Genomic DNA, 15,121 nt, shown 5'->3' with positions numbered 1-15,121 from the left:
TCAGGGGAAAAACAAAACAAACAAAACAAACAAACAAAAACTTTTATGTAAAAATGTCATTAGAAAGGTAAGGAAAACTGCAATTATAAATCCCCGTCATGAAACAATTAAACAGTTATAAGATTTCTAGCAGCACTTTTGGTGTTTGGAGCTTCAAGTCAGCTCTTCATGCAGCTCTCCTCTTATTGAACAAGTGTGGCTGGTTGCAGGCATGCTATGAATCAATGGTCTTTGAAAGTTTTAATATTGCACTTCTATACCAGTGCTGAATGGCTGCTAGAGACCTCCTCTACTTTTCTATGAATAAGCAGGCTTGTTGCTGACCAAAGTTCTTCATTTCTATGGTGTATCTGCTCTCACTGTCTCCTGCCTTTAACTCTTGACCTGTGCTCACACCTGTGTGTCACTTGGAAATGTCACTGGACCCATCAGGAAGAGAAAGCAACACGTGCACACGGGCAGCAGAGAAACCACTACTGACAGAGAGCAGCAGCAGCATGGAAACACCTATTGGGTGCGTCCTAATAGGGCTGAAATAGGGGTTTGCAAACAGTGCCTGCATTGCCTTCACCGCTGCACAGGCCATCGGATGTGCCACCCTCAGTTTTCAGCCCTGTCTGACTCTCTGGTTTCTGTGGGACAAAAGTATTGATTTAAAATCCAGAAAGAGTGGAGAGATGGGTAGACACATACAGAAGCGCCACCTCGCTAACACAGCGCCTGTGGCTCCCCTCCAGACACCATCACACGCGGATGACGCAGTCCCCTGGTCTGCAATGTCTGACCAAACCAGAGGCCCTTCCAGCCAGAGGTCTGCATCTTCAGTGGCACTGGAAGCACCACAAAGGTTCGTCATCTCCTCTACAAATAATTCAGAGCTTTATACCCTATGAATTGCACTTACCTTTCAGTTGCAAACAGGAAAGAGATGGGGGTGTATCTGTAGCCTTTCTCAGGAACGCTATTTGAATCTCACGTGAGTAGTTTTCACAAGACAGATAAATAACTCTGTAGTTCAGGGAGCACGTACATCTTAGAGCTTACATGGGAGTATATTGCAGCAAAAAGATTATTTAAAAGGTGGTGTTAAACAAACAAAAAGCCTAATTAAGTTCATAGTGACAGCAACTGGCACCGTGTAGTGCCAGAATCAGATGGCTGGAGGCTGAGAAGCTGCCCCAGGGGAAGGCTGCCTCTGGATGCATGCTGGAAGCAACTGCTGGGCTACAACGTGGGTGGACACCACCATGGGATCAGCTCCTCGCTGACCTCAGGCAAGGCAGCGACAACTCTGAACACATGAAGCAGGGAGCAGCACGTAGCTGATCGGATCCTTTGATTTGTTGCTTATAAACAAGCCCAAAAGAAGCACAGGCACGGAGCTTGCTTTCCCTCAAGCCTTTTTACACCTTTTTATGCTCTCATCCCCGTTCGCATGCATTGCCTCCCACGCCACCGCCACCACCGCCTGTCCTCCCTGCTTATTTGTGGTGAGCCGATGTGGTTTGATACGGTTTTATCAGAGGAAGACTTGGAAACGTTTGTGGTTCTTGTTAAATGTGTGGTAACTGCTGCACACTGATTTTAGGATTAAGCACAGCAGAAACTGCATTTTGCAGGCTGAGGTGTCTGGGCCAGCCCCTTGTCTAGCCCAAAATGATCTCACCCTGCCAACACGGGTGGCAATCAACTCAGCACCGTAAATCTTAAGCATCTTATGTTGGTCAAAAATAATTGAACCCCTCATCAGAACCAAGCATGCAGACTTTCATGCTGTAGCTTTCCTTTTCCACGTTTAAAATCACTCAAATTCCAGCCTGTGCAATCCACTGAGGCTTGGGTCTTCAGTGGGGAAGGGTGTGCAGCAGAGACCCTTCACACGTGTACTTTCCTGCCGGCTGGATCTGCCCTTCCCACAGTCGACCCCCCCAAAGCAGCACACCTTCCTAAGGGGGCCTGTCACCAAGGCGGCCCACACGAGTCTCAGAGCAGTTCCTGGGTGTTCAAGAAACCGGTCACCCCACCGGCTCCTTACGGCTGACAACCCCCAGGCTAAGGACGCTCAGCTGGGATGAGTCTGCACACCTTAGGTCACTCACGGGGCCGTGACAACTCCCTGCTTTGATTTTCTGCCAAAGCGTGCAAAAGTGGAACAAACAAAGCAACAACGAGGACACTGAGGATGAATTTTTGTCTCTTCATGCACCAGTGTAGCTGATGTCAGGTGATGATTTTGGCTCTGCAGGTGTGCCTGCTTGGCGGATGGCACCAAGTAACACATTGCAAGAAGGTCAAGGAAACTACAAAGTGGTGATACCACCCGCCTTCTTTCTGTACAATTTTACAAGGCTTAAAATACACGACAAAAACATTGCAAGATTCTCTTAAAATATGGAACTTGAACTTCAACCTGAATTGGAAATAGCAGGGTAAAGAGATGCATTTTATTTTTAAAGTAATTTTCTGTTACCTTTCTAGCAACGTAATATATTGAAGGGATTCTAGTAGGATTTTTGTTAAGTATACAGAACTAAATTTTCTCTATCTGCACTTGCGGATGAAATCAACTGTTTTCTGCCTGCAATTCTGAAACACTGATTTCTACTATCTACCATTTCTACCCCAAAAGCACAGGCAATTTTGAATAATCTCACAATAGCTTCAGACCTGTTTCCATTTGCACAACTCTAAGTACTATCAAAACCAAATCAAACGCCCATCCATTCAGACCTTCCATTTGATGATGCAGAAGAGAGTTCTTGGAAATAAAAGTCAGTCTGACCTTAATAGAATAGTTTCTCATAAAAAGACTCAGAAAGGTGTTTCAGTTGCATGGAAAAAACCAATGAGACTGCACTGAGGCAACCTCAAGGAAAACAAAACACAGGTTTATGTAGTAGAGACTCCCACTACTGTGTTCCCAATGTCCTTGATGCTGCAAAGCCACCCTTACATCTGCATCCACAGACTCCACTTGATGAAGGGAATCTTTAGAGAAAAATAATTGGAAGCTTCTCTGGAGGCTGCTAGCTCTCTGGACCTCTCCTTCACGTTTCTGCTCAGTACCAAGTGACTGAATTGATTTTGCTGTGTGTTCAGCACTTACATTTCAGGCAGATCAAACATACTTTGGGGTATCACACAACTCAGTAGTGCTAGTTATGGGAAACAAGAAAATTGAACGCCATTTTAGAGAAAATTTCCTGCTGCAAACAGCACCAAACTAATGCACAGAGTTGCTGTGATTCCTTCGCCTCAATCCTAACAGTCCAAGTACAGTACACTTCCCTCAAAGCACACTCATCAATTACTGATTAGATCTGAATCAATATTTTATTGGCATTTCTTTCCCCCGTTCATTATCTGTGCGAAGCTTGCTAATTTTCCATTACCTTAATCACATCTTAATGTGCTGAAAATCCATGCATGTACTTGTGACATTTTAGCAGTTTTTTCAGCATGACAATCCTTTTATTTTCACTAGTTCCACATACAGCTGCATGATATGCTAAAGCTAGGTAAAAATCGGGAAAATGATTCACAGTAAAATTTTGAAAAGAAGTGCATTTCTTTTAAATCAAGGCAGAAACAATTCTCATACAGTCCACGGTCAGTGACTAAATCCTACATTATTTTAGATTTACTTAGTGCTACAAATGATCATTAGCAACAATACTACTTAACCTGAAAATAAGGCAGGGGCAAAACCTGATCTACAACTGTTTTAAGTTTATAGTGTTCATACTTGTATATTACTTTATATGCATACACCTGTATAAAATACAACAGTGAAATAAAATCATCCGCACAACAATAAACAGGGGTATATTGTACAGCTAAAACTGGTATCACATCCTAGAGATCATGGGATACATTAATAAATAGACAATGATATATTACTTTGCAAATTTAACAAATAATTTTAACCGAGGAAGATACTACACACAATGGGATCGATTCATCATTACTGCCTTTACACCAGTTTGAAGTCAGGGCAGTTTCAAGTCATGAGGAACTTGGAAGTAAAAACGTCATGAATCACAGTTAATGCATACAGTACTGCAGAGCTGTAGTATTTTAAGAGCAACCTGATTTTTTTTTTTTTTTGGAGTCAGAATACTTGATTTTGCATCCCTGAAGCTGAATTATCCACATTTAGGTTCTCTGCCTCCCTAATATATATATATATATATATATATCTGTCATTTGTGTCGCAGTATTCACCAGCTTTAAAAGACTTTAGTGGGGGACATATCAAAAATCTAAGCTTCTGAGAAAACGTTGTAAGAAACTGGCAAAAGGGACTGACCTGGAAGCAAACACTCAGCTTATATTTTAGCCATTTTTGTTTCACAACAAACCAGAACCATGCCAAGGAACCCCACGACAGCCTGCGTCCAATCCACTAACATCATGGCTGATATGCTGGGTTTTAATGACAAGTGGCACCCTAAGTATCTAATCGCTCTATTTATAGAATTTAAACTCCTAAACTACTTTGGAACATTCATATATTTTACCTACCGCTAAGCAGGCAAATACATTTTAATTACAAAACTGGTTGCAAACTAGATAGTATTTTTTTTTACATAAATTAAAGCCAAGGTGTGTCATAATATTCAACACAACTGTATGTATAGTTGTTCTTATGCCTAATTTTGCAGTGCTGCAATGCCCCAGCAGTTCTATGTAATAGAAAAGGAGCAAACCAGTGTTGTAGATGGGCTCATGCCTGTTATTCTCGCACTCACTGATTACGTTTATATTAAAACCACTACCAGAGGACTGCCATGGGAAGAGAAGCATGACATATGCTGTTGGAGGATGCCTGAAGCCAGATGGCCCAGTATAAATAAGTGGCAATGCTTGACACTGAAAGTGATACTGTAGATCGCTAGGGCTGCTTGTGCTTTTGTTAGTTGTGGCTTCTCCAGCTACTCATGGAGCATAATAATGAGGTCTAACAGGGAGGCTGCGTAACAGTCATAAAAACTGCTTCATGGTTTTGCTGCACCAGACAGACAATTTGTCCTTACAGCCTTGAAAGAGACAGGAGGCAGCCACAGGGGCCTACGGGGTCAAAGGCAGCTGGTGATTTCATGCCTGGATTAGATTTAAAGAAATAGTATGCTTCACACTGCAAATCAACGTTTATTTTACCACAGAACCATCAGAATCAACAACAGGGTGCCAAAGTGCATCTTCACTAATCTATCCCATGGCAACACGGGAGCACAATTTTCAAAGACACATATTTATACATCTGGTAACCACTTTTGTCCTCATTACTTATTTAAAGATCAGAAACTCTTTGGGACTCACACATACACAAACATAGTAAAATAAAATAATAAAAAAACAATGCATTTTTTCCCTGTCAGAAATGGAAAATGCCATGGGGTACATCATCGTTTCTTGGTCCCACTGTTGCCACTGGCTGACTTACTGAAACTTCTACTCATCTGTGGGAAGTGTACAGTTGGCGTTCTTTCGGTGGGGCCATACAGCCCTAAATTCCTGGCTGTAGCTGACTTTCGAAGAGGCTTGACACTGGGGAAAGGATTGAAGACTTGTGGCTTTGGGATCCCAGGCTGGGGAGATTTCGCCAGGTGTCCACTGTCACTAGACAAACTGCTCGACTCAGATAAACGTGGCTGGCAGGACTGACTGGGTGTTGACTCAGCATCAGTTTTGTTATCTGAGACGAGTTCCAGTGCTTCCAGTTTTAGCTGAACCACTGACACGTCTGTAGTGCTGCTGTCTGTAGAGACGGGGTCAGCAGACTGCTGTTGATCAGCTTTTCGCGTAGTCCTGTCATCCAAACCACCTCCTTCTTCTCCAAAATCAGAACGTTTGGAAGTCTCCTCCTTTGCACCAGGACTATTTGTTTTACAGCTCTCGCTCTGCTCATCTATTAGTCCTACGGTATCCCCATGCCCCAGCTGGTCTTTAGCTCTAGCAATATTCTTTCGATGAACTCGTATGTGAGTGCGCCACGGAGAGTTCAGTTTTGATTTAAGATCTTCTTGGGGAATGGGAGACATCTTCCCTGGAGCATGGCTTGGGATGTGAATAACAGCATTCTTGAGAGACCTGTTATTTGATTTCATCTTCTTTCCTAAGAGGAGGTGGTTTATCACCGGGGAATGGTTTACCTGAGAAGGGAGGAGGCTGGTAACTGGCCCTTTGTCTGAAAGAAAGAGTTTAAAAGAAACACAATATTGTTAACATCAAAACAAACTAATATTCAAAGGATCCACCAGCAACGAATTTGAAGCCTTTCTTGAGGTATAGCAAAGATTTGTAGGACTGACTTCTAGTAAAATCACTGAATTCCTCTTACATCTTGGAGTTGAACACAAAGCTAAAAGTGCTGTGATGAAGATTTCCCATCTTCCCTCCGTGCTTCTAAACTATGGCTAGGTCCTGAGCCAGAAATAAATAAATAAACTGTAACAAATACAGCTCCTCCATTTTAGGAATTGCACTGTAACTGAACGTTTAACATTAATACTGGCTTCTGATGTCTGTCCCCCTCCCTCCTTCATTTCTCTTCCAGCTGTAAGAGGCAATTCAGTTCCTGTACAAAGTCAGTCACATAAACCCCTCCTTGTGTGTGAGGCTTGGGTGACTGGAAAATGAAACAGTATATTTTTAATAGATAAAACCACGCCCACTTATTTCTATTAGGTTCTCTAATTAAACCACTGCAGTAAATCCAGGATTAGGTAATTAGGTGACAGTTTGATTAAACCACAAAACCAGCCCTGAATCATGATTAGTAAAATTAGAATGGTTTTTGAATTACTATTTTTTTTTGGCAGTTCTTGGGAATCAACATCTTACTGTTTGCACTGTTTCTGCACGGCTGCTGCCTTTGTTCAAAGCAAATACCTTGCCACTATTGGAAAGAAAAAAAAACTTCTTACAAACAGTTGCACACCCATTAAAAGCCTTCAGCTGCTCTGTTCAGGCTAACCTCCACGTCCTTGAGTACCAACTGGGGAAGCAGACTCCGAACGCAGATGGCTACGTAACAAACTGATGTCTGGTCCAATTTTCAGAGCAGCATCATTAGGGCTAGATAAACTGCCAGCCACAATGGAACATTTGGGCCAGTTCCTCAGCTGCGCAACCTGCCATGCCCTGATGAACTCGGGGGAGGTAGGAGGATAGGTATCAGGAATCTACCTGCCCCTTGATCTGAAGCGTACTCATTTCCTCATTTCACTTTTTTCAGTGCATCAGTATGTCAACTCCAAGAATGCCAAAGATTTAAACTTGTGAAGCAGAGAGATCAAGTCAAGGCACCCAGATAGCAAAGACACTATTAAATACCATTGCTCAGCTGGTCCCTGGGACCTAAAAATATCCCAGGGTCGTCATCTTCAGATCCTGACAAGAGAAAAAACAACATCACCATTTCATTTACAATTCGTGTCCATGAAGTTGTACCCACCCTACTACTAAGGTGTTACACACTGCATCAACCCCTCGTCTTCTCTATTTGGTTTAAAGTAAAATAAGCTTATTTGCCTTGTCTCCTGATGAGGTTAGCTTGCGATAAATCAGTAAATGAAACATGCCTTGATATATTACCTGCTCTAATATATACATGGTGAGCCTGCTGTTGCTGTTTCTTCTTTATCCTGGAATATTGCTTTTTTAGTGCATTAATATCAGTGGTCATACGCTCCATCATCATGCTGTTAAAGGCAGCATGATACTCGCTTCGGCAAGAGTCTATTGCTCCTGGACTGAGCTCTGCGATGTTGCTGGAGCCCAGGCTTTGTTCTTCATTCTGGTCTGCACAGAGTGGGAATAAAGCGAAGATGAGGAGTTAATTGGCATACTGAAGAATACTGCAGATTACCTGCAAGGCAAGCCAATGTCTGGTTCCTATTGTCTTATTTAACTGTAGTCGTTAATTAAAGCTAAGATAATATACATATTTAACAAAGCTGCAGTATTTATAAGAATTACATTTCCAGAACTGCTGCTTAAGAATAGCAAGTATGTGGCGGGGGTGTGCACATTTCAAGAGTACATCAATTAACACAGCAATGGAAAGTTATCATCACAGTTTTTTAACTACCCTAAAGTACACCAAACCATCACTAAAGTAATTCAAAAAATGATTATTAAAACACTCAGTTGATCAAAGATGAGGCTAACAATGCAAGTTATAAAACACATTACAGGCAAGAAGGCAGGAGGTTAATCAACCGACCTAAGGGATAGGAGCAAGAGGCATCAAGAAACAGTTACAGCACCACAGGGAATAAGCTGCCAGTAGCAAGAGAAAGGATAGATACAGAGCAGCTGAGCAGTCAGGCAGCTTCAGAGCCTTGCTGATTAACAGCCACAGAGCAACAGAAGCAGTGCAATTTATTTTCACAGCTGTTTCTGCTGCATCACCAAACTGGCACTCCAGGGTCAAGGGGATAATTCTTTTCCAAGGGATGTATGTCTTGGGCTTAGTTTGCAATATAAGTTTGATGTTCTGACTAAGTGCTAGCTTGAAGCAGCAGGTAGACTTACAGTCCCTCAGGAAGGAAAAAACAAAAATCAGGAGGAAGATTCCAGCATAAAGGTCTCAACAAAACCAAGCCACAAGAACGATGATGTGTAATCAGGTAACAGCGACTGCTACATCAGTCTGCTTCCCCCTCTACTCATCCACTTTTATTTTTATTTTTTTCGTTTTTTAAAACAACAACTATAGCCTCTCCCAGGGCATCATAAAATCACCACTGATCATCATTTCATAAAGGCCACTGCGAGATGGTCTGCTCTTCTCACATGCATCAGAATTTTTTCCTACCTTGAGCATTTTCACGGTTGAACATGTAATTCTGTCAAAAGTTTCATTTCAATGGAAGGATTTGAAGAAATGATAGTAACATTTTGTCAGAACACCCTACACCATACCCCCCCCCCTTTATTTTTTTGTTTTTTAATGTGAATATACCCGAAATATACAACAGTTTGAAGGTTCGGCCAATAGGTCAGTGAAATTATCTGCAGAATTTACTCCTCACTGATGCTGATTACCTAATAGCTCTCTAGGAAATTAGCATGGATTTAGGGTAGACTTCTTTTTCACATACTTGCTTCTTTTTTTGTGTGTAGGCAACACTATGGTGTTTTTTTGTTTTGCTTTTAAACATTATTGCAGCAAAATCCATACCCCATGCTATTACTGATTGTATGCATGCAGCCTTCAAAATCGACTTTGACTTCCTCAAAGACTGCAAAATTGACTCTGACTTTCTCAAAGACTGCAGAGCAAATATCTGCCGTAATCCCTATGTGAATTCAAAATACAATTTGCATAGCAGCTTTCATAGCTGAACATACAAATGATTTCTCAAGGTCACGCAGATTTAACCACATTTTTCAAAATTATCTGAAATACTTTTACCTTTCATCTGTTTCTGGTATTTTTGGAGCTCTGGTGCCAAAAATCCACTTAATGGTCCAAGACAGCCAATTGCATTGACAATTGAATCTTCATCATCTAGGTCATTCTCCTCGTCGCTGTCTCTGGTTCTGCCTAGCCTTCTGTCAAATGAGAACATAAGGGAAAAAGGAAAGAGGCATTCTTACATATGAAACATCTTTATGAAACATCTTTATCTTCTTTAGGTGCACGTAAGGGAAGATGCTACCCGTCATTTCACTATTTTTTAGGGTAAACAATGACCCTATATGCAGTAAGAAGCATTTGAAACTCACCCTGAAAGTGAAGTTGACTTTACTGCTGCAGGGAAAGGAGTAATGTTGTACGTGTATTTCTCCCTTAATTCTGCCAGTTGTGGAAAGGGAAACTGAGCCATGGTATAAACAGTCTAGGGAAAAAAAAATGCAGGTTTTAAAATTGCCCCTCTAATCAACAATCCCACAAAAGATTTCTCCCTGAACAGACTTTCAGTCTTGCTATAAGAAAATGTAAACAGTCTAGTTCTATGATTCAGTCAATGCTTCCTATAAGAAAAATTAAGACTGACTCAATAGAAAAATACAGGGTTCATAGTTTTAAAAGCATGTAAGATAATACGAGAGGTAGCATCCTTTTCAGCTACTGTACCTATTTAATAATCATTACCAGTCCTCCCCTTGCCAGCACATCTGCACCACTGAGGCTTTAGGCATCTTCCAAAAGACCTATATTTCTCTTAAGTATTCAACAAGGTATTGACACTGTCATAAGACAGGGAGGAGCCAACCCTCACTTGCTGGGAATTGTTAACAGATCCCTTACATCACCTGAGTTGCAGTCAAACAGGAAGGATCCAACATTTTCCAGCTAATGGACAATTTTTATTTATTTGTTAATTGTGAGAGAAGAGACTTGTCGTATCATGGACCATAAAATGTCCTCAACTCTCTGAATGCATCATTGCGATGTTAGAACTTAAAATAAGAAACTCTAATACGATTTTATTTCAATACCCAGAGTTAAAGAAGATAAATAGTAGCAAATGTACTTGCTCTCCATATTAGTTTTGCTTTAATTCATTCTGTAATAAAAGGATGCGTGTCACCAGCCAACCTGGCATAAAAATACATAATATTCATTGCAGTATCATTGCTGATTTGTTCCTACTTATTTTAAGTAGCCCTTTTTCCCCCTACTTTTGCATTGAAAAAAAAAAATCTGAAACATCATTACTCAGAGCTTCTCTGAAAAATCAAGCTTTTTGAAAATTAAATGTCTTCTGAAAGGCAGCAACGTAAAAAAAAAAATCTCATTAGCTATGAAAGGACATTGCTTCTTTTTCTGTCCTATTAAGTCAGTGACATTTTCATGTGAAGGCAAATAGCTTCAATTAAGATGAAAGGAAATTTTGAACAATTTCTATTTAATTCATTCATGAACAGTGCTTTGTGCTAAATACAGTGAGATTCAGGGCTGGACCTTTCCTGATAGGAAAAAAAAAAAAATACATATATACGTTTCTCCAGTAGCAATGATGTAAGCAATTAGGAGCAGGAAGAGTATTCCTGGATTGATTAGGCACAGGGCAATAGTGCAGCTCAACAGGCTTCTGCATGAAAAGAAGTTTCTTGTTTGAGCTCTGCAAAAAGGAAGGCAAGGAGAGCGCCTTCAGAAACCCCGAGCATGAACTGAGAGGCTTTGCCACTCCACAAAACTGCACCGCTACTGTGAAAGATAAATATCCTCTAGGGCCTGAGCAGTGATACGCCGGCAGTCTACCAGACGAAGGAATTTTATGATCTGGAGAAAGACCTACCTCCGGCCCAACGTGCCTGTCTGTTTGTTTGATCTCCATCATGCTTTCCTGTGTTTTTCCCCATATGTCTCCACTCTCTCCCTTCACGGAGAAGGAGGCGCGTCTGGAATTTATTTCTAGTTTTTATGTCAACAGCCTTTTCAGGTAACTTTTTCCATATGCTGGTTACCATTTATGTGAAACAGTCAGCTTGAGTCCTCCATTTACTCCTCGCACCTACTGTTTTAGATTATGCTTTCAGCTTTAGCATGTCTCTAATCTGCATCTTTTCTAGATCCTCTGCAATCTCTTTCATTTGTCCACATTTTTAACTTAATTACTTGTTATCAGATTATAACTAGGAGCCTCACTTGCTATCTAAGAGATTCACGAACAGATTTTATGCTGGTGCAAATTCCCCTGGACATTCAAAAATTATTCTCAGTCAGCACCTGTGAGCTCACAGCAATGCTTCAGAGGCAAAGAATCTTGTTCCTAGTTTGCACACAGCTCTGGATGCTTTTTGATTGATTCTGGTGAAACTGTGCCAGTGGGAAACAACCTACCAATAAAAAAACATGATGCATCCAAACTCACTATCTTAGTTATGGCCATGAGGGACAGATTCTGGGAACACTAAAAGAGACTAGAAAAATACCCTCCCTTCTCACCTCAAATCAGTAGGACTTTCTCAGTCCCATAACTCTCTCTAAAAATGCAAAGCCATCTACACCCTCAGCAGAAAGCCATAAAAAAGGCGATAGACTGTGACTTCCAAAAGAGAGCAAGTGGTTTTGCTTTTGCAGATACCTCACAAACACTTCACTCGAGCTGTCCCACAACGGTTTAAGGCTTTTCTCTCTTTTCATTAGGAAGACAAAGCAAAAAGCCAAAGCAGAAACAAACCCAAAAGAAAACAGACTAAGTGCTACTCCAGCACTTAGAGAGAATACCATCACATCCAGGTAACTGTCTACAGCAGTTAGTCTGAAACTGGGATAACGGAGAGGGATTAACCCCTATTTCCCTCCAACACAGTAAACGCACAAGGATGCCTCTCCTTTTCCTGTTTTCTTCTCATCTCCTCTACACTGGAATGTTTCTAAGCCTACAAACTGAATTAATTTAGCTGCTTGTAAAAACGCTCGCTTTCTGAGAAGGGATCAAAGCATCTACTCAAACTAGCCAGCACACACTGTTTAGAGAACTTGCAGACACCTGGCAAAAAGCCTTCTGTCTCCATGCGAGAACTGAAGTTTATTAATAGGCCAATAAAATGACATTACTGAATACCCTATTTGTTTAACTTCTAGTCCTAAATACATATGCAGTCTAGCATCTGAAGCGTGCAGCACTTACCCTTTATTTACCTAAATTGCTCACGATGAAAAAGGAGGAGGCTGTAGGCTTGCCTGCTCCTCCGATCCCTCCAAGCTCTCCTCAGCATAACATGAGAAGAACTCTTACTATTTAAGGACCAAATCCACAAAAGCTGCAAGTCTTCAGCCCTAAGTATATTATTTACTGTCTGCACGGGAGGAAGGGAGGGGTTTTTAAATGATATACCTGCACCAACTATACATGCTGGTGGACAGAATAAGGACAGGAGTCCTCTGATATAATTTAGGTATCTGCCCTGTCAACACTTGCCCCTGAAGCATCAGCCACACCTCTCTCCTCCAGTTCCTAAAGGCAATGGGGCTTTGTTTTCCAGTGGCCTAGAAGTGTCAGTTACTCTTCACTGGCTTAAGCGAGCCTGGGCAGGTAGTTCAGATACAAATGGAAGCGTCACGCAAGCTTAAGAAAAAGTGAGATGATCATCAGCAACAACGTTTACTGAAATGTACCAAAAAGGCAGAGTAGGATATTAATCCTTTCCCATTGTAGGGTATTAATCCTTGAGTCACCTTGAAAAAGTATCAGATGCAAGTAAAATCATTGCTCTGATTACAGAAAAAAACATTTTGAAAACAAAGCAGTCTAAACACTCATCTCTGGCTAACTCCTCTGGAAAAAGTTAAAGCAACTTATAAAAAATAATGTCTTCAAGCAGCCTGGATCCTTTCTTTAACACACTGGTTCACATTTCTCTATTTTCTTCCCCAAAAAGGAGGAAAAAAAAGTTCAAATGAAGCAGCCAGGCACATGGTGGGATTCATATCCCCTAACAGCAAACACTTAGGGTGCCTATTTTTCTCCACCTAGGGTAAAGAGAGTCTGGAGTGAACATCTCAGATGGAGATGGCTACACTGCCATTTCTTGCTAAAGCACAAAATGACTGCCAAATTAATATATTCATAATAATTACAGCAGTGAAAAGAAATATCCTTCCAACCCTCCAGAAATCTACCTATGCCTTATCTTCATTGCACACAACAGCAAAGAAAGAAATCCAGCAAATTCACTGAAGCACCCTTCAGCTTTCCCAACATCACTATTTGTGGCAAATGCTACATCTTGATTTTGTGCTAACCCTTGAGACCAGGAACTGAAACATACTGAATATGAAAAGGCATCAGCTTGTGCTGCTCTCCTCACGTCTCCTCATAAGCTGGACTATACCATTGGAACCTTAACAACTATTTAAAAAGCATGTGAGTACCTCTGACCAGCTATACTTCTATTTCTGAAGCAAAACAAAGCCATAGTAGTTACCTTTCCCATTCCCAGAGCTCCTTAATCAGACAAAACAACACCAACCACCACCAAAAAAATCTGAAAGCGATACTTTACTTCAGGACAGTACTTTACCAGGCTATGGAATCCCAGTCAACAAATTTGGCTTCCAATAACGGGTAAAAAAGTCACCTGTAAACTACATTAATAAATCTATCCAACTTCATGTACTTCAAACTTTTTTTTCCCCACTTAGTAAAAAAAAAAATCAGGTGAATTATGCACTCTGTATTTGCACCTATTTAATCACCATTTTCTGACTCATCAAAAGTTGACCTGAGAACTGCAGCATGAAACCTTTATAAAACACCTAAAAAGGAAAAACCTCATGGATATTAGCAAAAAAAAAAATGCAAGTGCAAATCAATGAAATTTAATCAGCAATACTCAAGGCCCTTTCCTTTTCCAGAATAACACCGATCTTCGTTCTTACACAATGATTGTAAGCTTAAGAATTCAATGAGCACAGTTATCTAAAAATGTCTTTGTTTATAGTTCACTGACACCGTTCATGGCACTGTCATTTATTTTTTAAATCATTTTTTAATCATGAAGAATTTTTCTTCCTTCTTACTTGATAAATTATTTCCTACTGTGTCTACAGAATGAAAAGGACACAGTGTAATAAATAACTGGCCAAACCAAAAACAAATAGAAAAGAAAACCCTAAAAATTATGACTACAAAGAGATCGTACATCTTGCTTGCATAAAACTGGTTAGGGCACTGTATCACTCCAAACTTTCAGCTGTCAACATATACACAATCTTTATCAAATGGAGCCTACTGGTTTTCTATTTTTAATGTATAAGATTTTAGCTTTAACTGCAAGCCATCTGCATTTATCTTAAGTTTTTACTCTTGGGAGAGTTTAGGTTTCTGCAGCATCTGAATAAAAGTATAATTCTTCAGAAATCAGCACCAGAAGAATGAACAGAAAACACAAACAATAATTATATCACAATTACTCACCTGCATGAGTTCATTGCTGTCAATCAGACTGTCTTCCAGCATCTCCTGGGTCAGCTTGCCCATGGTACTGTAAAACTCATCTGCAGTTTCACAACACTCTATTTGCCTACATCAAAACAAATGTTGTTGTTTCTTATTTTACTTGTACACATGACCATATGCCTCCAAACCAAAACTGAACTTTCTGTTATCATAAAATATGCACTTCCATTAGTCACCATAACTCGTATGTTATT

At 40.6% G+C, this 15,121-nt stretch overlaps 1 protein-coding gene across 4 annotated transcripts in view; it reads right to left on the bottom strand.

Annotated features, from left to right (window-relative positions):
- Positions 1 to 3,317: 3,317 nt before the first annotated feature.
- The window catches only part of TBC1D30 (TBC1 domain family member 30), a 52,167-nt gene continuing 40,363 nt past the window's right edge, over positions 3,318 to 15,121 (bottom strand). For 2 of the 4 annotated variants that reach the window (XM_080576650.1, XM_080576652.1), the window contains 6 exons: positions 14,886 to 14,991; positions 9,739 to 9,851; positions 9,425 to 9,564; positions 7,600 to 7,806; positions 7,339 to 7,395; positions 3,318 to 6,190 (listed from right to left, as the gene is read on the bottom strand). In XM_080576650.1, coding sequence (XP_080432776.1) covers positions 5,406 to 6,190; positions 7,339 to 7,395; positions 7,600 to 7,806; positions 9,425 to 9,564; positions 9,739 to 9,851; positions 14,886 to 14,991 — 1,408 coding nt within the window. In that variant the 3' untranslated portion in view covers positions 3,318 to 5,405. The remainder of the gene's footprint in view (positions 6,191 to 7,338; positions 7,396 to 7,599; positions 7,807 to 9,424; positions 9,565 to 9,738; positions 9,852 to 14,885; positions 14,992 to 15,121) is intronic. The other 2 variants (XM_080576651.1, XM_080576653.1) reach the window with 1 other exon arrangement.

Source organism: Anser brachyrhynchus, assembly GCF_964034855.1.
Source record: "Anser brachyrhynchus genome assembly, chromosome: 1".
In the NCBI taxonomy this organism is placed as follows: Eukaryota; Metazoa; Chordata; class Aves; order Anseriformes; family Anatidae; genus Anser; species Anser brachyrhynchus.
This window is presented reverse-complemented; position numbering and strand designations above follow the sequence as displayed.